The sequence below is a fragment of the Podarcis raffonei genome, chromosome 2 (assembly GCF_027172205.1).
Source record: "Podarcis raffonei isolate rPodRaf1 chromosome 2, rPodRaf1.pri, whole genome shotgun sequence".
Classification (NCBI taxonomy): Eukaryota; Metazoa; Chordata; class Lepidosauria; order Squamata; family Lacertidae; genus Podarcis; species Podarcis raffonei.
In genome coordinates, this window is record NC_070603.1 from 1147214 (window position 1) to 1171846 (window position 24633).

General features: G+C 46.5%; 1 protein-coding gene and 2 long non-coding RNA genes across 3 annotated transcripts; 1 reads left to right on the forward strand and 2 right to left on the reverse strand.

Moving 5' to 3' along the window:
- Window positions 1–534: 534 nt before the first annotated feature.
- On the reverse strand, window positions 535–2824 carry LOC128404070 (uncharacterized). The gene is made up of 3 exons (XR_008328055.1): window positions 2589–2824; window positions 1517–1627; window positions 535–755 (listed from the first exon to the last, which is right to left on the reverse strand). It is a non-coding gene; the product is annotated as an uncharacterized LOC128404070 (long non-coding RNA).
- Window positions 2825–2913: 89 nt separating this feature from the next.
- On the forward strand, window positions 2914–4626 carry LOC128404091 (uncharacterized). Its single transcript, XR_008328063.1, has 2 exons — window positions 2914–3220; window positions 4395–4626. It is a non-coding gene; the product is annotated as an uncharacterized LOC128404091 (long non-coding RNA).
- A 16058-nt stretch (window positions 4627–20684) lies between these two features.
- On the reverse strand, window positions 20685–22811 carry LOC128404062 (microtubule-associated proteins 1A/1B light chain 3C-like). The gene is made up of 4 exons (XM_053369348.1): window positions 22699–22811; window positions 22267–22322; window positions 21575–21681; window positions 20685–21395 (listed from the first exon to the last, which is right to left on the reverse strand). Exons 1-4 carry the CDS (start codon window positions 22748–22750, stop codon window positions 21224–21226), a joined length of 387 nt encoding a protein of 128 aa, XP_053225323.1. The 5' UTR covers window positions 22751–22811; the 3' UTR covers window positions 20685–21223.
- Window positions 22812–24633: the final 1822 nt, after the last annotated feature.

Genomic DNA, 24633 nt, shown 5'->3' on the forward strand with positions numbered 1-24633 from the left:
CTCCCATATCAGCCATCTTTTGGATCTTGCCCCATGGGAACACACAGCAAAAGCACATTGCGACTGTCAGAGGGAAGAAGGGAAGCTGCCTGCTACTGAGTGAGACCCTTGGGTCCATTGAGCCCAGTATTGTCAACACTGACTGGCAGTGGCTCTCCAGGGAGCACAGGGAAGAAGATCTGCACTCATGGCTCCACCCAGTCAAAACTTCAGACATTTCCATTTATTTAGGCCTACAGCAAAGCCTGCTTTTGTTAGGTGAAGTTCTCTTTTGTGGCTCTTGACATGGGAGCCATCCCTTTCTAGTCCACGCAACACCAACAACTGCATGGGCTGAGTGCTGCTTTCCGCACAGAGTCAGGGGGCTCTTTCTTCAAAGGCTAGTTTCTGGATCTCTGGGGGTCCTCCATTTCACCTCTGAACTTGAAAGCTCTCTGAAGGACTTGCTCTTTCTTTTTCTTTGATCTGCGGCTGAGGACCCGCAAGGCATTTCCTGTTTTTTTTGGACTATTTCCTTGGTCGAGGGTAAGGTTCCACAATGACACTTATGTGGCATGCACTTAAATTGCATTCTGAATGCCCCCCCCCCCCCGCTTGATGATGTTGTAATTGCTGTGCTGACTTCAGGACGCAGGGACCGCAGCTTGGCCTTTCTCTACCACTGATGTTGGACTGCAGTTCCCCTCACCCCTCACCAGCATGGCCAAAGATCTGGAGGGCCACTGGTTTCCCAGTCCTATGTAGATAATGCTGACCTAAATAGAGCAAGAGCCTGGGTGGGTGAAAGCAGCTTCCTGTGTTGGTCACTGTCACCAGGAGCATCTTTCTTACTTCTCACCTGTGGCTTGCTGTGCAGGCCAGAATATGTTTGGCTTCCCCCAGAACCTTTGAGATGTTACTCAAGTCCACACCCAGGGGCGAAGCTAGGCTTTATTTCACCCGGGTCAAAGGCCCATTTGGCACCCCACCCAGACACATTTCCACATGCACACACACAGGCTGGGGGCCTCAGTGGCGCCCCTCTGGAGGCTTCACCTGGGGCAAAAAACCCAGCTAGCCACTGCCGCCACTCCCCGTAGCCATAGCACTGCCACACCAGGGACTTACCTGCATGCGATACATGTGCTCGGAGCAATTTGAATTAGTACCCCACCCTTTGCCAAATGCCTGGGTGTTTCCTTTTTGTCTCATTGTAAAACTATCCCCAATCAATGAGGAAGTTATAGATGTGCAAATATTTTAAGCCAGCCAATGCAGATGGGAAATGGTGGCTTTTCATTCATTCCCAGGAGAAGGGTGGGGGCCTCAAATCTAGAATCAGACATAATATCAGTTCCTTACGTCATGAGCAGGGTGGGGGGGGGACCCTACTCCATCAACTACAGAAGTGGTGATTATCAGAAGAAGGTGCAGCCAAATATATAACTTGGCAAGGAATGAATTAAGGGGAAATTGGCAGTTTGAGAGCCTTTTCATGACGCTCCTGCAAAACAGGCTATTTAAATCATTTAGCTACCTTCTTAATCACGTCACTTAACAAGCCTTGAAGATGAAGTTTCCAGATGGTAGCAGAAGGAGAATAAAAGCTGGACAGCTCTCCTGACAAGCACCAGCCGATCTCGCCAATCTGGGAGAGAAAAAGGTAGTGGAGAGAGGGTGAGAGGAGGATTAAAACAGGAGCCTTATTATCACCTCAATCGAGATGGATTCATTACCAGAAAATAAATGCCATGGGGGATGCAGCTATTCAGGGCCCTAGACAAAAGGCGAGGAAGATAATCAGGCTCCACTGTGTTGAGCTGAGCACAGTTCAAAAAAGGCATCAGCCTCTTTGGGAGAGGAAAGTACCATTTGCACAACAAAGATGCAACACGGCTTTTGTCTGAGAAGGGCCCCTGGATGGTCATTTATCCCTCTAATGAGCACAGGCCTGCGAAGGCAATTGAGAAGAGAAAGCAGGCAGGTGGAAGCCACCAGCTCACCCAGCCACTCGGCAGGCAGCTGGCAAGAGGTTAATGACCATTTCAGAGCTTTCTCTAGAGATGTGCATGCATCTGTCTTGGGCTGCTGAGGGTCAGAAATCTCACTAAAGTCTTAAAGCCATATATTGCATTTTTAAAAAATTGTACTTCTAAGGTGTTTGTCTTTAATATACCTCAGGAGTGGGAAGTTTCAGATGTTCTCAAACTGCAGCTCCCATCATCTTAGAGCATTGGCCGTGCTACCTGGGGCTGAGGAATTTGAGGTACAACAATATCTGGAAGGCCACAGGTACCCCATTCCCATTAAAGGGTGAAGGGTGAATGTGGTATGGAGCTTCATACTTTTGTCAGATGACTAGGACTGACTGCAAATCCCTATCTGGTAAACATAAGAAACATCCTTTTAATGAGGTAGACTACTGGTCTATCTAGCTCTGTCTTACCTTACCAAGCCCAATTTGCATAAGGTCTTTTAAATGAGAATTGCCAGGAACTATACCTGGGACCTTCTGAATGCTAGGTTTCCTACACTCAAGTGTCCTCTCCATGGCAGGGGTGCAAAAATCTAGATGCCCAACCACTATTGATGACATAGAAAACACACACCATGGTTTGGCAACTGGTGTTCAGTTGCTAATGAGCGTGGTAGACAAGATTTCTTTGCTTCCCATGTGCACCGCAGCGAGTAAAATTGTGTGGCAGCTCCCCTTAATCCCAACCCCCTTTGATTTGAGCCAGAGCTTCCTCAGACACAGCTCCATAACTTCTTCAGCAACCAGGATGGGGAACTTGTGGGCCCTCCAGATGTTGCTGGACCAGAGTTAGGGCTCTGGCTTCCCAGAGCTATTTGTTGAACTGCTGTGTTCCATAGAATGTTCATAGACACTCCAGCTTCTCCAGAACATTTCAGCACAAAGGAACTAGAGGCAGAAGTGTCTGCTTGCTATTGGCGAAAAGCTATGAGGAAAAGTGTAAATGTTAAGTGCTTCCTCAGTGACATTTGTGCCATCTCCTGCCAGCGTTGTTCATCTGGCCATTGTAGTTGAGCTTTTAGCAGCAGGTCGATGTGCAAACTGTGAAGTGCTTCCTTCGTTGATTTCTGCTGATCAAGCTTCTGTGGAAGGCATAAGAACTGGTCGAGCCATTTGTTTTTCTGGTCAATTGGCAAACCTCTTGCCCTAGCGGTCAAAGAAACTTCACATACTAATTTTAACAAAAATCTACATCTCTGGTGGTAGGTTAATTTATGATAATAAATTATGAATCCCAGTAGTCTATTTTAACAGCATTGCAACCAAAATTATTTTATACAAAATGCCATTGTGACTGCATTGCGACATGCAATTTCCCTCCCTCTTTCATAATACTAGCATGAATTCAGGGTCACCCAATGAAATTGATTAGGCCTTGATTCAGGACAAACAAAGGGAAATATGTCTTCACACAATGCATAATTAAGCTGAGGACTTTGCTGCCATGATAATTTTAGATGGCTTTAAAAGGGAATTAGATAATTCCAAGGAGGACAGGTAGTGACTATGATAGCTGAAAAGAACAGCACAACTCTGAATGCCAGATGCTAAAGAGTCAAGGAGGGTCACGGTTTCATTAGCTTGCTTCTGATTGCCATGGGACATCTGACTAGCCATTCTTCGCAATGGCATGCTGGACTAGAGAGATTCTTGGTCTGATCTCAAAGAGCTCCTTTTTCAGTCTGCTTGACAGCAAACTCAGGTGATGAGTGCCAACATGACTGGCATCCAAGCAGGGCCACTGAGAAAGAAGAGGCAAGGTATTAGCACACATGTGGAAACCCTAAGATTTGCAAAATCTCATTTTTAGAAACCATAATGGAGCAGCCTCCCCAACAGCCTAGTGAGGAAGACAGGGCATGTTGAGCAGCCATGGAATTCTGAATGGCAATTGGAAGCGAAAAATGGGAAACCTGGGCATTGGGGGTGATGGCAGTGGGATGGAGTATCCCAGAGAGGGCATGGCTGGCTGGCTGTGACACTGGACAGGAGCACTCCTTTTAGGAGGTGAGGTGTTGTTGCAGGTCCCACTTCTGTTTGTATGTTCCCAATCCTTTGTTTGATTGTGCATAATTTTATAGTCAGGAAGCCAGAGAGGTTATCACAGAAGTCATCTAGTCATTACTCCCTGCTCCCCTTTCAGAAATAAAAAAATAACCTTCCAGAATAATCTATTACTATATTTTCCTGTTTCTCCCTCAGCCCTTGACTCTCCAAGACTGAGACCCTATATCTAGGGCAAATCAATTGTTAAATCTTCCCCATTTGGTTCTGTCACAAGTTTAGACCAAACACCACTTTGAAGGTTGCATTTGAATTTCTGCCTCCAAGTCCAATGAAAACCCGCACTCCATATCTGAGTTTTTACTTTTGTGGGGAGAAGAGCAAAGAGAAGCAGAAGATAAAAGATAAAAGAACAAAAATATACTTTAAAAAAATGAGAATGGATCTAGGGAAACAAGGCACAACAAACTGAGAAAACAAAACAAGGCAGGCTGACATCAAAAGTCTAGTTAAAACTACTGAAATAAAGTCCAATGAAACAACAACCCCAAAAGCATGAACTGAATATAAAAAAGCAAGAATTGAAATAAAGAAGCTATAGATCAAAAGACCAACAAAGCTGATGACAAGAATGAACCAACGGGTGGGGGAACATGTAAAGGAGAGAGTGAAGAACAAAAGGAAAAATAATGAAGAAAAATCCCTGATTCCCACTGAGAAATTCCTTCCCCACAACCAGGGCTGAAGGGAAGATGATCAAACACTGACATTACATCCAGAAATTGGTTGGCCACAGCAACTGGGGCTTAAAAAAAAAGCTAATAGGAACGTAGGAAACTGCCCATTACTGAGTCAGACCACTGACCCATCCAGTTCCATTTTGTTTACATGGGAGCAGGGGCAATTGCTCCCCAGGGTTTCAGATAGTGGTTTCTCCCAGACCTCCCTGGGGATTGAACCAGAGACCTTCTGCACACAAAGCAGATGCTCTATTACTAAGCTATGGCCACTCCCCTAAGAATATCACTTTTGTTAATTTATATAGCTCCATCACTGTGCATTTCTCAGAAGTGTAGCCATAGTATTCAGCTACAGCGAACAAATTGCACCAACTTGCAGAACCTTTAAGACTAGCAGATTTATTACAGCAGAGGCTTTCACACAGGAACATAGGAAGCTGCCTTATACTTAGTGAGACCACTGGTCCATCAAGGTCTGTATTGTTTGCACTGACTGACAGCAACTCTGCAGGGCTTCAGACAGGGGACACTCCCAGCTGTACCTGGAAGTGCCAGGGATTGAATCTGGGACCTTCTGCAAGCAAAGCAGTTGCTCTGCCACCTGAGCCATGGCTCTTCTTCATACAGTGTGACTAATTGGTTATGAAGAGCTGGGTTCTATGTAGGGCTGAACTGAAAGGCTGAACAGTGCTTCACTTGGGGCGATTTTCTGTGTGTGGTTACTTCTAAAGCAAAGATGGAAAACCTGTTGTTCAGTTCACAATTCCTATCAGTCAGTGGTCAGGGATGATGAGAGTAGAGAGTGTAGATGGGTACATTAATTGCATACTTCTAGAATGCACATATGAACACTCCTATATTTAGGTTCATTAGCTATCGTTCTTACCCCAAAATGTCCTGTCAGTGTGGGGGGATTTAGCTCAATATAAATCAGACACTGATTCATGTAATTTATTTCTAGCTGAATTTACATCCTGCCTTATTTCTGAAGCCTCAAGGTGATGAATAACAATAAATATATATAAGTGGTACCTCGGGTTACAGACCCTTCAGGTTACAGACTCCGCTAACCCAGAAATAGTACCTCTGATTAAGAACTTTGCTTCAGGATGAGAACAGAAATCGCGTGGTGGCAGCGGGAGGCCCCATTAGCTAAAGTGGTACCTCAGGTTAAGAACAGTTTCAGGTTAAGAATGGACCTCCAGAACGACTTAAGTTCTTAACCTGAGGTACCACTGTATAAAAAACATTGACGTATCAAGGAACAGTAAGTATGTCTTCAACAAAGTATCACACAGGGCTGGGTATGTGTTGTCATGCTGCAAGAGTTTGGACAACCTCACAGAATGTGGTATTATTTGGCTGTTCCCTTTTTGTTTTTAAAGAGCAGATTTCTGGCCCTTATGAAAGTGTGAGGGGAATGCCTGCTGAAACCGCAGAAGCCAGAATGCCATTGAATTCTAAGCTCAGATGTTTCAGTGCCTCAGACAGCTCTTTTGGGTGGAGTGGGATATTTTCTGAAACTCTGCAAACATTACAAGGTAAAATATGCAAAACCAGAGAGAGCATGCTTAAGCTGCATGTTTTGCACTGGCAGCAGAATCCAGCGTTTCACTTCAGAGAAATCCAGGTTGCTGTGACACATAATTCTGATTTTTTTTTTTTAAGTGCAGGGTAGACTGTGAAAATGAAGGTCTAATGAGAAACACATTTGGGATTGACTGCACAAGATTTTCCTAAGGCATAACCCGGAGGAGTTCATGTGTGTACCGTATTTTTCGCTCTATAAGACGCACCAGACCACAAGACGCACCTAGTTTTTGGAGGAGGAAAACAAGAAAAAAAAATTCTGAATCTCAGAAGCCAGAACAGCAAGAGGGATCGCTGTGCAGTGAAAGCAGCAATCCCTCCTGCTGTTCTGGCTTCTGGGATAGCTGCGCAGCCTGTACTCACTCCATAAGACGCACACACTTTCCCCCTTACTTTTTAGGAGGGAAAAAGTGAGTCTTATAGAGCAAAAAATACGGTATGCAATAGGAGTGGAAACCAGGAGGAAGTCCTAGGGGCAACCACTGAAGGGCAAGTTTACTTGAAGGTCGAGAAGAATGGAGACTGATGGTGCCTTTTGCAATAGCAGTTTGTTTTCAAAGTTACAGTTTGGGGATGGGAGAAATAGATAGGCAATGCTAGTTTTAAGGCAGCATCAGTCTCCAAAAGCAAAAGCAGCCCCTCTCCCAAAGCTGCTTCCCTTGCAAAACATGGACTTCTTCCTACAGCTGCATGCCAACTGCCTTTTCATCTCCTGCTAGGCAGAGCATTGGTATCAGCTGAGCTGTTACCTTGGCAGCTCTGGCTGACTTGCATCCCTACCTGTCAGAACATGAACCTGACATCAAGCTACAGTAGGCAAGCAAGTTACGCACATTTAACTTCAGCTTTATGCACTTGACAAAATAATTTAAAAAAAATTAAAAGGGGGCAGAAACTGGGTAGGCATCTGGGAAAACCTACTTTGGCAGTCCCACCCACCATTGCACCCAGTGTGTTCTGACTATGTGTGATTTTGGATTTCGGCACAATGTCTGGAATATAACCCCCACTTAAATGCTTACTGTATACCTAAGCCTATAGAGCAGGAATAGGGAACCTATGGCCCTCCAGAAGTTGTTGGACTCCATTTCCCATTATTCTCAGCTATGGCCAATGGGAAAAGACAATGGGAGCTGTAGTCCAACAACATCTGCAGGGCCACAGTCTCCCCACCTGTGTATAAAGAACGTCATCCCTACCCTTTGCATAACGGAGCAGCCTGTTTTCTATGCAACAAACCATTTTTCTGATTGAGGCCCCAGAGTTTTGATTTTGGTCCCCTTTGTTGAGAGTAAGACATTCAATCTCCACCCCCCTTTTCTTCTCTTCCTCTCATGTTTTCCTTCACCCCTTGGCATGTCTCTTACTCTTTTTACTAGTTTCTATTTTTGTGCTGTTCTGACACTTTCAAAATCCGGAACTCTACATGTACAGAGGTCTCCAAATGGAGACGTCATTAGAATGTGAATCTTCACCCTGCAGACAAACACTTCACAAAATCCAAAGGCTCTAAATCCCTTTGACGATGCTTTCAAGCCTCTGGGCCACACACCACAAAGCTGCGCTGATGCCACCAAATGAAAAATAAAATTCTCAGGCATATTTCAGCATAAACCCTAGAAAACCACCTTCAAGATTAATTATCAAGAAGATCCATCTTCATTTTTGTATGAGATGTTACACAGATCTTTATTTATTTTGAACTGTCTCTCTCTCCATGTTTACCTATATTGTAATGCACTAAGAGATGGTGTAGGTGAATCTTTACAGGTGTGGGAACAGTTCCTAGAGGTGGTAATGGGCTGGATAAGGGCCAACAAACTAAAGCTGAATCCTGACAAGAGAAAGGCACTGTTGGTTGGTGGTTTTCATGTCTGGAAATTCAGGGAACATCCTGTTCTAGGTGGAGTCTCACTTCCCCTGAAGGAGCAAGTACAGGTATTCCTGGAGTCATTTTTGTCATGGTGGCATCAATGGCGAGGAGTGCCTGTTTCCATTTCTGGATGGTACCTCAGCTATGACCATTCCTGGACTGGGATAGCCTCACCACAGTGGCTCAGGCTCTGGTAATCTCAACTTTAGACTAATATGATGTGCTCTAAGTGGGGTTACCCTTGAAGATGGTCTTGTGGTTGTCCAAGTGCTGCTAAGTGGTGTATTTTATTTTTATTGATTGATTAAATTTGTATACTGCCCTATACTAGTCAATCTCAAGGCATTTCACAACATAAAATAACAATATAAAAAAGAAAATGCATAATAAAAAACAAAGAAAACCCAATAATTCCCCCTTCCACAACACACTGGGTGTCAGTCAGCCAAAGGCCTGGTGAAAGAGGTCTACATATTATAGGTGTATAATGAAGGACCTCTTGTGGAGGAGGCACACAAAGAAGGGCCTCAGAAGATGAACTCAGAGTCTAGGTAGGTTCATATGGAAAGAGCAGGCATTGCAGTCCTGAGCTGCAATCTATCTAGAATCATATTTCACAGATTATGAGCAAGCAGCCATCTAAATAAAATAATTAAAAACAATAAAAATATATTTCTATAAATATTTTTTAAAACAAACTTTCTTAAATAGCATGCTTAACTACAGTGCAGAAATCTGCTCCTGGGAGCACTTAGCTATAGCTTACAGACCAGATACAATGGCAGCCCCACATAAAATGCATTACAAGAATTGAGTGTTGAGGTTACCAATGCATGGACCACTGTGGTCAGGTTGTCACAGTCCAGGAATGGTCACAAACAGCATTTAAACAGGAGCAAATAAAAAGCACTCCTTGTCCAAGGATATTTGGGACTCTAGTGACAGAGATGGATGAAGGAATAGCCCCAGACTCAGGTAGGTAGCCGTGTTGGTCTGACGCAGTTGAAACAAACAAATAAATAAATGAATAAATGAATGAATAAATAAATAAATAAATAAATAAATAAATAAATTGTCCAGTAGCACCTCAGAGACCAACTAAGTTTGTTCTGGATATAAGCTTTTGTGTGTATCTGAAGAAGTGTGCGTGCACACGAAAGCTTAGCTCCAGAATGCTTACCTGCTCCTTCAGATAGAGTGCAACCCAGTTCAGAACAGGCAATTGACCTATCTCATGAAGATGAGAACCAGCTACCCACAATGCCTCCATCTTTCTAGGATTCAGGCTTGGCTCATTGACCCTCATCCAGTTCATCCTTGCATCCACCCCTGCAAGTCCAGGGTTTGCACAGCCTCCCCTGACTTAGATGTAGTGGAGAAATAGATTTGGGTATCATCAGAGTACTGATGACACCTTGCTCCAAAACTTCTCATGACTGCTCCCAAACGGTGCTATATAGATGTTGAATAGCATCGGGGACAAAATAGTGTCCTGTGGCACTCCATAGTATAAATACAGGGGGCTGAAGAGGACTTGCAATGTCACTCTTTGGATACAACCCTGCAGGTAGTAAGGGATCCAATGCAGCACAGTGCCACTGAAAGCAATTCTGCACTCATTCCAGAAGGATCCCATGGTCAATGGCACTGAAGGGACCTGAGAGAGTGAGAAAAGGAGCAGGGTGACCCAGACTTGATTCAAACCCAGGCTAGACCCTAGACTGGCAAAACTCTAGAGGATCAGTCCCATCCAAGAATGTCTTCAGTTGTTTTGTCACAACCCCTTCAATAACTTTTCCCAGGAAGGAAGGATGTGCAACCAGATGATAGTTGCTGGGTCCATTGGCCTGGCTTTTTCAATAGCGGTCATACTACAGCTTGTTTTAAGGCAACAGACATGGCTCTTTCATGCAAGGAAGCATTGACCACTCCCTGTACCCATCCAATCACCTCTCCCCAGCCCAATTTCACCAGCCATGGTGGGCAGGGATCAAGAGGGCATGTGGCAAGATGCACCCCTGCAAGCATCCTGTCTGCATTGGCAGGCCTCATAATCTGAAATGGATCCCACAAAGTTGGAGAAGACGTAGCAATAGACAGGTCAGCTAGAACTGTAGCCACAAAGGTAACATCTAAATCACTGCAGAGTCGAGTGACTTTATCCTCAAAATGATGGGCTAAATGATCACAGGAGGGCTGTCCCCACCAACAGATGAGACATTGTGGGTTCCATAGCTGCAGAGAGGGCACCCAGAAGTAACCATGCCAATAGCTCTTCACATCTAAGCATTCCACAGTAAGACAAGAGCATTAAAAGGATCAGCACTTCTGTCCACTGGAATGTCACTCAGAGTATTGAAGAATCCATAAGTCTCTGAGAGGCAATTTTATTAATCAGTCCCCCATCCTTGCAGAGGGGAATGGCCGCTGTGAGTTCAAACTTGACCAACGAGTGGTTTGATCATGACAACACAGCCCCCCCCCCAATTTCCAAATCACTCCTGTCCACACGAGAGATGAAGACCAAGTCAAGGGTATGTCCTACTCTGTGCGCCAGGCAGATGACAACCTGAAACAGCCCATGGTTACCAGGGAGGCCATGAAATCCCATGTGGTACAATAGCGGGCTCACCATGGATGTTGAGGTCACCCAGAATTATTGTCAAAGATTCCTTCAGCACTGTACTTAAGACTACCGCAGCCAGTTTGATCAGGGAGGCTGTTGAGCAGCTGGATGGGCAGCACACCAACAGCATTCCTAGTCTGTCTCTTAAGTCCCAACATCAGATGAAGGCACTCTAGTCTCACTTCAAGGCAATGACGTTTCCCAGAGAGGGAGAAAGAGCTCTGGTGAACCACAGCAGCCCCACCTCACTGGCACTGGAGCCTGGGTTGCTGCTGCAGTAATCATCCAGGGGACAAACCCACTTAACCTACACTTCCTGAAACAATACCGAAACCAAGATAAAATTCAAAATTCACACTTCTCTGAATTTTGCAGCACAGTTCTCCAGCCTAGTAATGTCTACAACACTTCTATGCTAGAATAGAGGGTGGATAGAAATGTACTTTTTGTGAAAATAACATAGAAAAATGCATTGATAAAATTGCATACAAAAATGTGCATGTGAGGAGGAATTTACACAAAAGTGCTGATGTATTTTCATGAGGTCTTAAAGAAAAATATAAATGGATGCGGAAATTTAGAGAACTTAAGACTGGGGGGAAATGAGAAAGTAAGAGGATCCAAAATTGATGGATTCACCCACATCTCTGTCTCTCTCCCATTCTTCTTTGGACTCCTAGGGATCAATCACAGCCCATATCTGGAGAATAACAGAACCAAATGTAAGGCCCCCACCTCAAGGAAGGAGGGGGGGAGAAATCTGCCCTCGTCTCTCTCCACTTCAAAACCATACTTTACATATAGATTCTTTATGGTAAACTCCCTCTGCCTGCCCTATGGATGGCATATGAAGGATGTGCTTTCATCTTGCAAATGCCAGTTCCATTTATCCTCATGTGCCTAAACTTTATGGCTTTTGGAGAAAGGATGGGATTGATTGATTGCAATCTTGAAGCTTTCTCCTCCTCCCCCGTCTCCTCCACCCCTGCAACCACCTACTCATCTTGCAACTCAGGCAGCAGATCCTGTTCAAACAGCCCAAGTATAAGGCAGGGTGGGATCTTGTGAGGGTGTTTAGCCTCATTGCCCATGGCTTTGCTGGGCTATCTCTGCCTTAACTCTCCTGGACATTGGGGGCATTGACCCTACAGCATTCGCTGCCTGAGGTGAAGGATGAGAGAGCACCCTTCCCCATTCCATGAACAAAAGTCGGCCGGGCTGGAAGTTGAACCTGCTTTGACACTAACAATGGGGCAGCCTCCTTCACTGCACCTGAGGTCAGCAGGATAGGTTAGGAGGTGCAGGGCAGGACAAGTGGCACACACAGTTGTGCTCCCACTCCACCCCTCTGCGGTGCCACTCGGCTTGTGATAGGGCCAGCCTTGGTCCTTGGTTTGAAATCTTTGCTCAGCCGCAGGCTATGTTATGCCCTTGATTCCCCTGCTCCAGTGATTTCATTTGCCCATTCCATGTTCTTGTCTCCAGGATGACTTAAGCAATGTACCCCATTGCCTTCAAGGACCATGAAAGCATTTGGGAATGCTGCCACATATAGCACATGCACATGGCCAATTTGCTCAGCACCTGAGGGCCCCAGTCCTGTCACTCACCACCTGGCCCAGGGCGGGGCCTGACAGACCCATAAGAACTGCTGCAGCTGCTACCACCCAGGAGGACTCCCCTGCTCAGCGCCTGAGGGCCCCAGTCCTGCCACTCACCACCTGGCCCAGGGCGGAGCCTGACAGACCCATAAGAACTGCTGCAGCTGCTACCACCCAGGAGGACTCCCCTGCTCAGCGCCTGAGGGCCCCAGTCCTGCCACTCACCACCTGGCCCAGGGCGGAGCCTGACAGACCCATAAGAACTGCTGCAGCTGCTACCACCCAGGAGGACTCCCCTGCTCAGCGCCTGAGGGCCCCAGTCCTGCCACTCACCACCTGGCCCAGGGCGGGGCCTGATGGGCTCTATAAAGGACTGCTGCCGCTGCCGCTGCCGCTGCTGGGCAGAGAGGGCTCCGTTTTGTTTTGTTTTTGTTTAAATTGCTGTCATTTTTTACCTATGTCATTTTAAACTGTGATATTAATGCTGTATACTTAGTTTTAGATTTTGATTTATGTGGAAATTGTTTCCCATTTGGTTGTGTATTTTTTTAATGTGGTTTATTTATTATGACTTTTGTAATTATGTAAATCTTGTTATGCTGTAAGCCGCCTTGAACATTGTTTTTTTAACTGTGGAAAGGCAGCATACAAATAAAAAACGATGATGATGTTGGTGAAAGCACATGCTCCATAGGGCTCTAGCCCCAGGAACTGATGGTGCATTTGCATAAAAAGAAACTCTCTGGATAAACAAATCTCATTTTGTTGCCTCCTGATCCCAACTTGTACAGTCCTTTAAGGCCCCTAACACATCACCCAGCAGGATTTATCAGACAGTATTGACTGAAAAGTGAGTTAAAGTTTTACCACACTAAGCTGCCAGAGGAGTTTGGGGACTGCTTCCGCACCGTCCCGCACTGTTTCCAGATGGTGGGCCTCAAGGTGAAGCGGGAAAAGTGTCTACTAGGAATGCCTCAGGTGGACTTTCTGGGATTTACGGTGGATGCAGAAGGGGTACACCCATTTGTGATGCCCCAGCGCCCAAGGGAAAGACTGAACTTCAGGCCTTGTTGGGACTATTGAACTTTTACCACGCCTTCCTTCCCCATAAGGCGGTGGTAATGGAGCCCCTACACAGACTCCTAGACAAGTGGGCCCCTTGGGTGTGGGGCAGCGCTAGGAGGCTGCATTCCAGGCAGTCAAGGACTTGCTCGTCTCGAACTCGGTCTTGGCACACTTTGACGAGTGGCTGCCAGTGGTGCTAGCATGCGACGCATCGCCCTACGGCATCAGCGCTGTCCTGGGATGCCAACTCCCAGACGGAAGAGAGGTGCCGGTGGCATATTTTTCCCAGACGCTCACCGCAGCTGAGCGGAACTACTCTCAAATCGACAAGGAGGGTCTGGCAATCGTGAAGGGAGTAAAAAAATCCCACAATTTCTTGTATGGGCAGCTCTTTACCGTGGTGACTGACCACAAGCTGTTGCTTGGCCTGTTTACCCCTGAGAAGCAGATCTCCCAAGTGCTGTCTCCCCGCATCCTCAGGTGGTCAATTTTCCTTGCCGGCTACCAATATGCACTGATCTACCACCCAGAGAAGGCGATGGGCCATGTGGATGCCCTCAGCAGGCTACCACTACCAGAAACAGGCCCTGACCCAGCGCCCACGCAAGAGGTTATGAGCCTGGAGCTGCTTCCCAACTGCCCCATTCAGGCACAAGAAGTTGCGCACCATTCCACGAAAGATAGGGTCATCTCCTGGGTCCTGGACTGGGTGTGGAGGCGATGGCCCAACAGCAGCCCCAGGCCAGAATTAGCTGGCTACACAACCTGCAAGCATAAACCTGCAAGCATAAACCTGCAAACATAAACCTACACCACCTGCAAACATAAACCTGCAAACATAAACTGCCTACTATGGGGAAGCAGGGTCGTCATTCCCCAGCCCCTCTGATTGTGGGCTGATCCAAATCCAATGGAGGGTCAAATCAGAACCAAAAATGGATGGAGTTTGGAAGAGTCTCTCCCTCCCTCTCCTCCACAATCATCTCTCTCTCTCTCTGAGCTTCCCCGTCATTCGTCTCTCCTTCTATTTCAGTCTCCTCCTCCCATTTCCCCCTTCCATTAACACAAGTCTGACCTGAATCCCTGCTGAGGACTCATGAATTCAGGCTGGGGGTTCCAAAGGTTCCCATCACAGTATGGAAGGAGGCACTTGGGTCTCCCCTCAACAGCAGGTATCAAAATCACCCCCACAGGACACTTTAGTGTTTGTCTTGGGCCCTCATGAACTATTTGGGGAAATTCTACTTCTTCTCATCATCCCCTTTCTACCCCCACCTCCTTTTTTTTGATAGGTGTGTGAGAAAGTAAATGTTAAGTTGCTTTGAGCCTTAGGGTTGGAGCAGGATATAAATCAAAGGAAATAATAAATAAATTGAAAACAAACCATGTATCATGTAATAAGAAGATGGGAGGAATTTCCAGCAGATAATGGCCTATTGGAACCAGCCCTAACCAGCCCCTATATCATCTTCCGAAGCAGACAAAGGCAAAACTAGCTTTCCTTGTCCTGGCTTTTTAAATCCAAAGGAGAAGAGCTTGAGATAGAAATGGATGAGCTGCAGGCTGACAGGTTAAATATATGTTTATCAAAACCCCGACCAAGCAGACACCCGCATGGGAAGCCTCCCAACATCTGCCTGGGAAAGAAGGCAGCAATTGCTGAGGTAAACACTGCCGACAGGATGATAGATAGCTAAGCTGTTGGGCAGGAGAGCTGAACCAATGCAGGTGGACGGGGGTGGGTGGGGGTGGGGGAGGCGGTGAGGGAAAAGGCGTATGGAACACCCCCCCCAAAAAAGATAGGGCAACGAATAAGGTTGCTGGGTGGGCCACGATCTGAACCCTTGGGAAATTAAAGATGTAAATCCTACAAGATCTATAATTCAACACAATCCACCCACGGTCTACCAGCCAGGCACGTGCACTGCATGGAGATTTGGCAGGGCTCAGTCTCGTGAAGATTGTCTTTTGCTCGCTCTTCAGTTTCAAGGCATTACAGCAGGCCTGAGCAACTTCACAGGCATCCTGCTGAACCCAGACCAGCCATGCATTGGCAGAGCCTACTGGAAACTTGAGTAGACCCCAGTTTCCAGGTTGACTGAGCTCCCCCAACTGCAAATGGACCACCAAGCATGACTCAGGGGACAGCCAACAGCTCGGTGGGTCACATCCTGTAAGAGGGAAACTGGAGTGAGAGTGTCCCGCTCCCCCCCCATTGTAACACTAGAATTCAGGGCAGTCCAATAAAGCTGGATGATGGAAGTGTCAGGGCAGACAAGAGAAGGCACTTCTCCACACAGGGCACAGCTAAACTATGGAATGTGTTCCAACAGGAGAAAGTGATGGCCACCAACTTGGATGGCTTTGAAAGACAAATTCAAGCAGAATAAGACTAACAATGGCTGCTAGAGCTACTGTTGGAGGTGGTAGGTCTCTATATACTAGTTTCTGGGAATCACAAGTTGGAAGAAGGTTTTTCTTGCATTTGTATAATTGATAACGGTCGTGAGCACTGTTTGGTGGAAAGGTGGCATACAAATTTAATGCAGAAACCAAAGAAAAACCACCACAAATCACCGCCACTGTAGTTTCTATTGTTGGCATCCATCTGTTTCAAAAGGCAATGGAGTTTGCCTCTGGGGGGGAAAGTCAAACTACTAGAGAATCACAACACCTGCTGTAGCTGAAGAGACTGGAAACTCACAGCTGCTGCCTCCAGCATTCTTTTTGCTCTCTTTGCAGCACCAAAGTGACCTCCCTGGGGCACAGGTCTGGGAAGTGTGTCTGGAGGTCCTTGGATGCCCAGTTCACATTACCCCCCCTTCCCAGCCTCCCTGATGTGGTCCAAAGGAAAGCAGAGCAAAATGTTTGGCACTAGCTAGGTTGCTAGGGACGCAGGTAGCGCTGTGGGTAAAAGCCTCAGCGCCTAGGGCTTGCCGATCGAAAGGTCAGCGGTTCGAATCCCCGCGGCGGGGTGCGCTCCCGTTGCTCGGTCCCAGCGCCTGCCAACCTAGCAGTTCGAAAGCACCCCCAGGTGCAAGTAGATAAATAGGGACCGCTTACTGGCGGGAAGGTAAACGGCGTTTCCGTGTGCTGCGCTGGCTCGCCAGATGCAGCTTTGTCACGCTGGCCACGTGACCCGGAAGTGTCTCCGGACAGCGCTGGCCCCTGGCCTCTTAAGTGAGATGGGCGCACAACCCCAGAGTCTGTCAAGACTGGCCCGTACAGGCAGGGGTACCTTTACCTTTACCTAGGTTGCAGGAGGTGCCATCCAGCTGCCTTAGGGACTCCAGATTTGTGTAGGGTTTACTCCTGAGCCTTTTCTTCTGCCAAAGATATCCCACAAGGCAGTGGGGATGCAGTGTTTACTCCGAAAACCTTTATCACAGTTTTCTTTCTCCTAGATGGGCTGCCTCCCCAGGTTGATGAACTCCATCTGCCCCTCCTTTCCCTCTACAGCATGTGCAGAATCTGCCTTCTTGACTGTTGGGCCCACTCTTGGTCTTGTCCGCTCAACCTGATGGAGCCCATCTTCACATTCAGGGAAAGGGTTTGAGACGCATTGGTTACCCAAAGCCATATTCTGGGGTGTGGCTGCTGTCCCATGCTGACAGCTTCTAGGGGCCACAGGTGAGAGCTGAGTGTAGGGTGGGGACCAAAGCTGGACAAACTGCTGCAGAAGGAGCACAACGTGCCCCCCACCAGAGGCACTGCCCCTCCCTTAACACCCTATACACCTGCCACCCCCACCATCACCGATGGAAGTCAGCACTAGAAGATATGATGATAGCTCCCAGCTTACATACTTTTTGAAAAGAATTAGGTACATTAACATGAAGGACAAGTCTATTGATCACTGTTAGCCATAATAGCTAAATAGAGCTTCCATGTTCAGAGGCTGTATATCTCCAATTACAAAGTGTTGGGGGAAAACAGGAAGGGGTGACTGTTCCCTCCAGGCCTTTCTTAGCTGCCAGAGGCAGCTTTGAAGATGTAGGAATCACACCTGGGACCTTCTGCATGCAGATCAGACACTGTACTTCTGAGCCATGATCCATTCCTGTGGCTGCTGGAATTCAGAACCCATCAGGCCCAGGCAGTGCAGCCAGTGGTCAGGGATGATGGGAGCTGTAGTCCAGCAAATTCTGGAGGGCCACGGATGCCCTGCTCCTGGACTGAATAGGCTCTTTGTCTCATCTAATCAGTCCGTGTTATGTTCTTTAAAAAATGTTAACACACGTAATTTGTCTCTCAGCCAGGCATGCCAGCAAAAACCGCCTCCTCTCTTCCTATTAGTTTTCACACTTCAGGCTAATTTTAGAGTAATATTTACGAATGAACATGAAATATTTACCCCCACTCAGCGCGCTGTGGCACTCGAGTGCAACAGAAGCGTGAAACAGGGAGGAGGTGTTCCACCACATCACTGTCAGCTGGGAAAATTGTTCTCAACCTCCTCATGATGAATGCATCACACTTAGCTTCTTTTTTTAAAAAAACGAATGGATGATTTTTGGATGCAAGTTCAGTTGTGCCTTCTCCCCATAGCAATTTGAGACAGAGTTTAATTTGAGGCATGGTTCTTTTTAAGTGGCAGAACAGAGAGTTAACAATGAGCTCCTCTGAGCATGTGCAGAGAACACCAAGAAGCCATCAAAGTTGTATGTTCAGATCAAAGCCTGTCTCAGGTTTCCATGCAGGCTTGAGGTTTAGCTGTGCCTGCCTGCCTGCCTCTCTCTTCTAAATGTAGGAAGAACTCTGCAGGATCCGACCACAGGTCCTTTGAAGTCCAGCCTAACTGTTTCCCAGATCTGCCAATCAGATGCTTCTGGGAAGTCCACAAGCAGAGTAGAAAAGCACCCACCACCATTCCCATTCAACTGGCATTCAGCCATTGGCCAAGGCTCTTTGGGCCCCTCCATCTCTTTTTTGAGCCCCCCCCCCCCGTTCAAGCTGAATGCAAAGCTGGGTGCAGAGCAACGTCTGGATGTTGCATCAGGCTCCCTCAATATTCTTTGGAGCCTCTGCATTCAGTGGTACACTATCTCTGAACACAGAGGCTCTTTTTAATCCACCATTGCCAAAACCCATAGATAGATAGATAGATACCCTCCATGCAGTTTTCTGATTCCCTTTAAAAGCCAGCTATGGTGTGTGTGTGTGTGTGTGTGTGTGTGAAATTCATTACTAATCAGAGTTCATTAGGAGACTACAGCAGATATCACCCACATTTAACTTCTCTTCCAAGGGGCTACTTTACAAAATGGAGGCTTGCGTCTCAAGTAGCACTAACTCTCTTGTTCCGTTAGTGAAAGGATTTACTCTTGCACAATGGAACATTCCTTTGTCTCCTCCCCCTTCCTCCAAATATGTTCTTAGGCTTCCCTCAACCTCTGGACCAGATTTAGGGAGGCCATGGGATGTGTGAGGGGGAAATTTCATTGCACAAGCTTAAATGCTTGCATTAACAGAATAAAGGCATCATTTACTGCCCTCATTCAAAACGAGTGATGCTGCTGCAACTTACAATTGGTCAATTGGTTAGTGAAATCCAGCAGATTCATAATTATCGAATATATCACATCCTGATTTCATTCCAACAAACAGTCACATTTTCACAATCAAACTGAGGTTGTTTATGAATTAATTTGATGTTCTGCCCTTGTTTTTAATAAAGTTTAGTAAAGTTACAGCAATATGCAGAGGTGTGAGGGATTTAAAATAATCCCCCCCTCAACTTCCTTAGAGGTAAAGGCATCTGTCAGGGGTAGGAAAGGCCACACACTTTCTGACCAGGACTAGAAATGTCCCTGGAAATGTTACTGAGTAGGGGGCTAGGAGGAGATGGCTGCCTTGCATAATGAGCGCTTGGACTATATCATATTCCTATAGACTTAAACTGAAACCTAGTTCAAAATCTTGGGAACCATTCTATCAGTGCAAGCACTTCAGTTTGCCAGATGGACTAATCCCCCTTTTCTCTCCCTCTCCTGACTCTTCCCCAGAGCCAATTGGGGTAGGAGGACAAGGAGAAGAAAGCAGGGAAAGCCCCATTGTGCTAATGGAAGTTCTCGCATGGACTACTGGGGCTCATTCGTTCAAAATGGCCCCTTGAAGAATCACAGAATAAAAAACTGTAGAGTTGAAAGGGGCCACAAGAGCCATCTAGTCCAACTCCTTGCAATGCAGGAATCTTTTGCCAATGTGGGGCTCAAACCCACGACCTTGAGATTAAGAGTCTCCTACTCTACTGATTCCGTGCGCTGCTCTGGTTCTCCAGAAGTGGCTTAGTCCTGCTGGCCACATGACCCGGAAGCTGTACGCTGGCTCCCTCGGCCAGTCAAGCAAGATGAGCGCCGCAACCCCAGAGTCAGCCACGACTGGACTTAATGGTCAGGGGTCCCTTTACCTTTACTCTACTGATGGAGCTACCTGAGTAACAGAATTTCCAAATGAATTTATAAATGCTAGATTTGCACCTCACTGAGCAAATGACAAACTGTGATGGAATCATTTTGCCCATCGCTGCTGATGCTGCTATAGAACAGAGATGGGCAACCTGCGGGTCCTCCAAATGTACCTGGAGTACAGTTCCCATTATCCCTGGCCACTGGCCATTCTGACTGGGGCTGATGGGAGCTGGAGTCTAAGGACACCTGGAGGGCCACAGGTTCTGTCAGTCTTGTTTTAGCCCCACAAAGATGAAAGAGACCTCTCCAAGGGCTTGCTCACAGGACCCAGGGACGAAAGAACCCCTCATCATCACCATCACCAAAATTTGGGAGGAAAGAGATGCAGAAAGAATACTTCTAAGGGAATATTTCACTTCTCTTTTATGCTAGGATATATGTTCATATTCATAGAAGCATTTGATTGGAACTGCCCTTCAAAATACTCTGCCCCTCCCATTTTTGGCAGACATAAAAGCCCTCTCCACCCTATGCCAAAGTATAGGAAGGTCAGCTTTTCTGTGCTTCAGCCCCTCCCCTTTTGTGCCCAGATTCTTCTTGCTTGCTTAGCAAGGAGAGCAAAAATCAAGACACTTTTACCTCCTTTTTTTTGAAAACAAGAGAAAGAGAGAGAGAAAAGACTCAGTGTCTTTAATAACCACTCACTTCTCCTGTGGGGAAGAAAGAGCCATACTCGGATCAGGTGAGTGTAATTGTGCCCATTTATTTCTTTATTGCAGTCTTGTCAGAAGGCTTTTTTTAAAAAGGGGAAGAAAGAGATGAAGTAACAAAAACAGCTGTGCAGTTAAAATTTCCACTCGTGGAACCCTCCAGATTCCCATTAGGCCAATCAGCTTTGTTTAAAATAAGAAAGAAAACCAGACAAAAGTTTCCTGTGCAATGGTAGTGATGCTCTTTTTTATATCTATGTCTATATCCGTCTGAAGAGATAAGGGAACAAATTAGTTTAAAAGAATAAGCTGGCAGTGGGTTAAAGTAGTGGCCCTGCAGAGTTGGTTAAGAAAGTACTTGACCCTAAAATACACCCTGTCATCTGGGCGTCTTTTCAGGCACATACAACATAGAAGGTAGTTCAGTTGCTTCAGGGACAATGACAATAAAGCAGAGCCTGCCTGGTGGTGAATACTCTTCTCCCATGCCACTCTTACACAAAAGCAGTTTAAAAATCCATGTTGTGATAACTATGCCTCAGAGAGAAAGGGAGGAGGGGGAGACTGCAGAGGCCTTCCTTGGAATGGGCTCATGGGCCAATATCACCAAACGTATCTTGAGATGCGTAGGTAATGTAGAGGAAGCCGTCGTCATCTTTGTTGGCTTCGTAGACCTCCGCAACAGTCAGGCTCAGGCAGGGCAGGCTCTTGTTGTCCACCAGCAGGTAGAAGGCTTGAGTGGCTGTCAGGGACAGGCGGGCCCTGGGGAGGGGAAGGGAGAGGATCAGTCCAAAGGCCAGTGGAAGGCTGCATTTTGGCTATGTATTGTTTCAAAAGGGGCAAGGTGGGTAAGCAGGGGTACCTTTAAGTGCAAATGGAATTAATTGTCTTTCCCATCTCTCTACCCCACATTACCACAGTATGTGAAAACTCCTCCCTACCTCAGACTGTAGACAAACTGAGACATAGATAGATCCCCTGAAACCAGGAATTTGACCCGGCTCAACTGAGGGAGTGTCTTCTCCTTCTGGTAACGCTCAAGCACCACCTGTGTGTGAGGAAAGCATTGGACAATGTCAAGGCACATGATGGAAGCTCCATTGCTAGATAAGCAGGTGTGCTCTTAAGAATGGCAGCCTCTTTGGGAACCATATATAAGTTCCTCCAAGTTCCTCAGAGTAGAATTGAGGGTACTATGTTCAATAAATGGAAACTTGCAATAACTGTGGGAGCCCCAAGCTCGCATCTCTCAGTGTCTCTTTTGCTCTTAGAGTCTTAGAATGGCTTTTGAGGAGTTAGCAAAGCCTCAGTCCAGATTATGCATTCTCAACAGCTTCATGTGATGAGGAAAGACTAAGCAGCTCATGGATTCCATACTCAGTTCAGACAAGGCCACATTTGTACCACACACTTAAAGCACTGTGATATCACTTAAGAGACTCATGGCTTTCCTCAAAGAATTATGGGAGCTGCCATTAAGGGTATTGAGAGCTGTTAGGAGGCTCCTATTGCCCTCAAAGCTACAGGTCGTAGAGTTCTCTGTGAAGAGGGATTTATTACCAAACTGCTGTGGGAATGATAGCTCTGTGAGGGAATTCCCCCTAGAATCTAGGTAGAAAGAGAGGAGGTTTACCGGAATCTTGCTTGGATACTTTGTCCTGATATCAGTTGTTTCCTGCATCCGAGAGGCTAAAAATGAGATTATGACAGATAAAAGTCATCAGAAAGAGTTTTGGAAGTTTCAGCTCTACTAAGAGGAAGACTATCACATTTAACACTTAAATGCCACTTTAAGCTTCTTGAATGAGAAGCCGATTAGAAATAGGGTAGTTTAAAAGTCAACAAGACCTGCCAGTGGAAAGACAGACAAGCAGGTGTCATTCACAGGGAAGACAGAGAATCCAGAGACAATGAGATATGCTGGAGAAATGCTAGAAGGGTGTTATATTTACCTTAAAAAGAAATAGTCAGAAAGATGCAAATGGAAAATTAGTAGAAGTTCCAATGTATAATCTAGAATCATATCTCCCACCTCATCATTCAAGTTCATCCCTCAGTTTTTTACCTAAACTTTTCCTCTGCTTGAATGGACGGTCGTCACTCTGGAACCTCAACATCTTTCTTTAAAAACACAAAAGACCCTTTTCTCCCCCTCACCGGCCCTTTCCACTTCCACTCTACAGCACTAACTCAACAGAAATCCCCTTGGCCTGCCTTCATTTAAGAGAAGGCCGAGCAGCCTAGGTGGGGCTGGAGCCTGACTCAGACCTAATGATTGTCACCTGCTGGTGGAAGGAAAGATGAGTAAAGCAGAAGAGAGGGGGAGCCTACAGTAGTGCAAGGAGTATTGGTGCACACTTGAGCAATAACCCTGCCAGTTCCTCCTTTAGGATGGAGACAGCCCTATTTTCTGGTAAACACACTGTCTCTGCCTTGCCTTTTGGCAAGATGCTGGAGATGCTTCTCCACCCCTCAACACTAATATGCATTACTTATACGTCTGCTACATTTCTTTAAATTTCAGCTCTTCCCTCTTTGGAGAATCTGCAGAGTTTACATTTTGGTGGGTGGGGCTTCCCATGCCCATATGCATGCAAATAAATTAATGTACATGAAACCCAGAGGCTCCTTGCTCCCACCTAGTGCCCCAGAAGGTGGCAGAATGCATTTGAGTTGCAGGTTGCAACGGTTGAAGAGTAAGTGCAACCTATGTGATTTTCATTCATAGAATTGTAGAGTTGGGAGGGACCCTAAGGGTCATCTAGGCCAACCCCATGTAATGCAGCTATCTTGCCCACAGCTGTCCTTGGGTGGGCTTGAATCACCAACCTCCTGGTTAACAGCCAGACACACTGGTCCATTGTACCACAGGAGTGCACCATGTTCTCACAGAGGCCAAGCAGACCCCTGTGGGAAGCCCATGAGCAGGACCTGGGTGCAAATTCACTCTCCCCACTTGTGATTCCCAGCAACTGGTCCTCAGGTCCATACTGCCTCCAACAGTGGAGGTGGAACATAGCCATTGCAGCTGGTCTCCAATGAAAGCCTTATCCACAGTCAATGCATCTCATATATACACCCAAGAAAACACAAGGAGAGCCTTGCAGTTGCAACAAGGAGGTATGTGTCCCAATAAACTTGCACAGGGTTGGGCAGCAAGGTTGTGGCTGAACTTTTGAGAGGGGCAGAGGCCCCTGCACCTTTAACACTTTTGTGAAAGAGGGAATTTCTACCAGTGCAGCTTACATGACAAGATGCACCTGCTGAAATTTTCTCTTCTGCACCACTGTTAAAGGAGCAGGAGTGCCCCCTCTCCTGTTTTCCATCTGACTACCCTAGCACAGGTTGTGCACATTTTAAAGACTTTTGTGGCCTGATCCTGTGCATACTTACTTGGAAGTAAATGCTGTTGAATTCAGTGGGTCTTACTCCTTTAATTTGCCATCACACTCTGGAAACTAATCTGTGGTGAAAACTGGTTATATTTGGCTGTCACAGAATGGTGAATCTGGGCAATGTGCCTTGAATGTGCTTTAAAGATATAATAGCTCCAGGTTGCAAACTTGTTCCTTCAGTGCAGCCCTCCACCTAGTTCCTGGAGAAAGGAACCTCCCACCCACAGCACCTCCATCTCATTAGGATTCAGCCTCAGTTAATTGGAACCCATTCAGCCCAGCATTGCTTCTAGGCGCCAGTCCAACCCTTTCACAGCCTCCCCTGATTCAAATGGACGGGAGAGAAACAGCTGCGTATCATCGGCATTCTGATGACACTGTGCTCCAAGCCCCTGAATGACAGCTCCCAATAGTTTAATATAGATGTTAAATAGTATAGGAGACAAAGTAGACCCTTGCAAGACCCCAAAGCCCTGCGGTTCAATCCTACAACCAGTGCAAAGTATCTGTCTTCCACTGTAGCCAAGGCTACCAGAGATCAGGTGAGACTTTCTGCTCCTATTCCAACCTGACTGGCCATGACATGGGGCTTTCCACTGGGCAAA

What these genes read in the sequence shown, in the direction of transcription:
- LOC128404062 (XM_053369348.1), bottom strand. Translation starts at nt 22,750, where the DNA reads ATGTTGAGGTTCCAGAGTGACGACCGTCCATTCAAGCAGAGGAAAAGT. An exon ending in CAAGCAGAGGAAAAGTTTAG is followed by an intron (nt 22,323 to 22,698) that starts GTAAAAAACTGA and finishes TCTCATTTTTAG; the next exon opens with CCTCTCGGATGCAGGAAACA. An exon ending in AGTATCCAAGCAAGATTCCG is followed by an intron (nt 21,682 to 22,266) that starts GTAAACCTCCTC and finishes CCTCACACACAG; the next exon opens with GTGGTGCTTGAGCGTTACCA.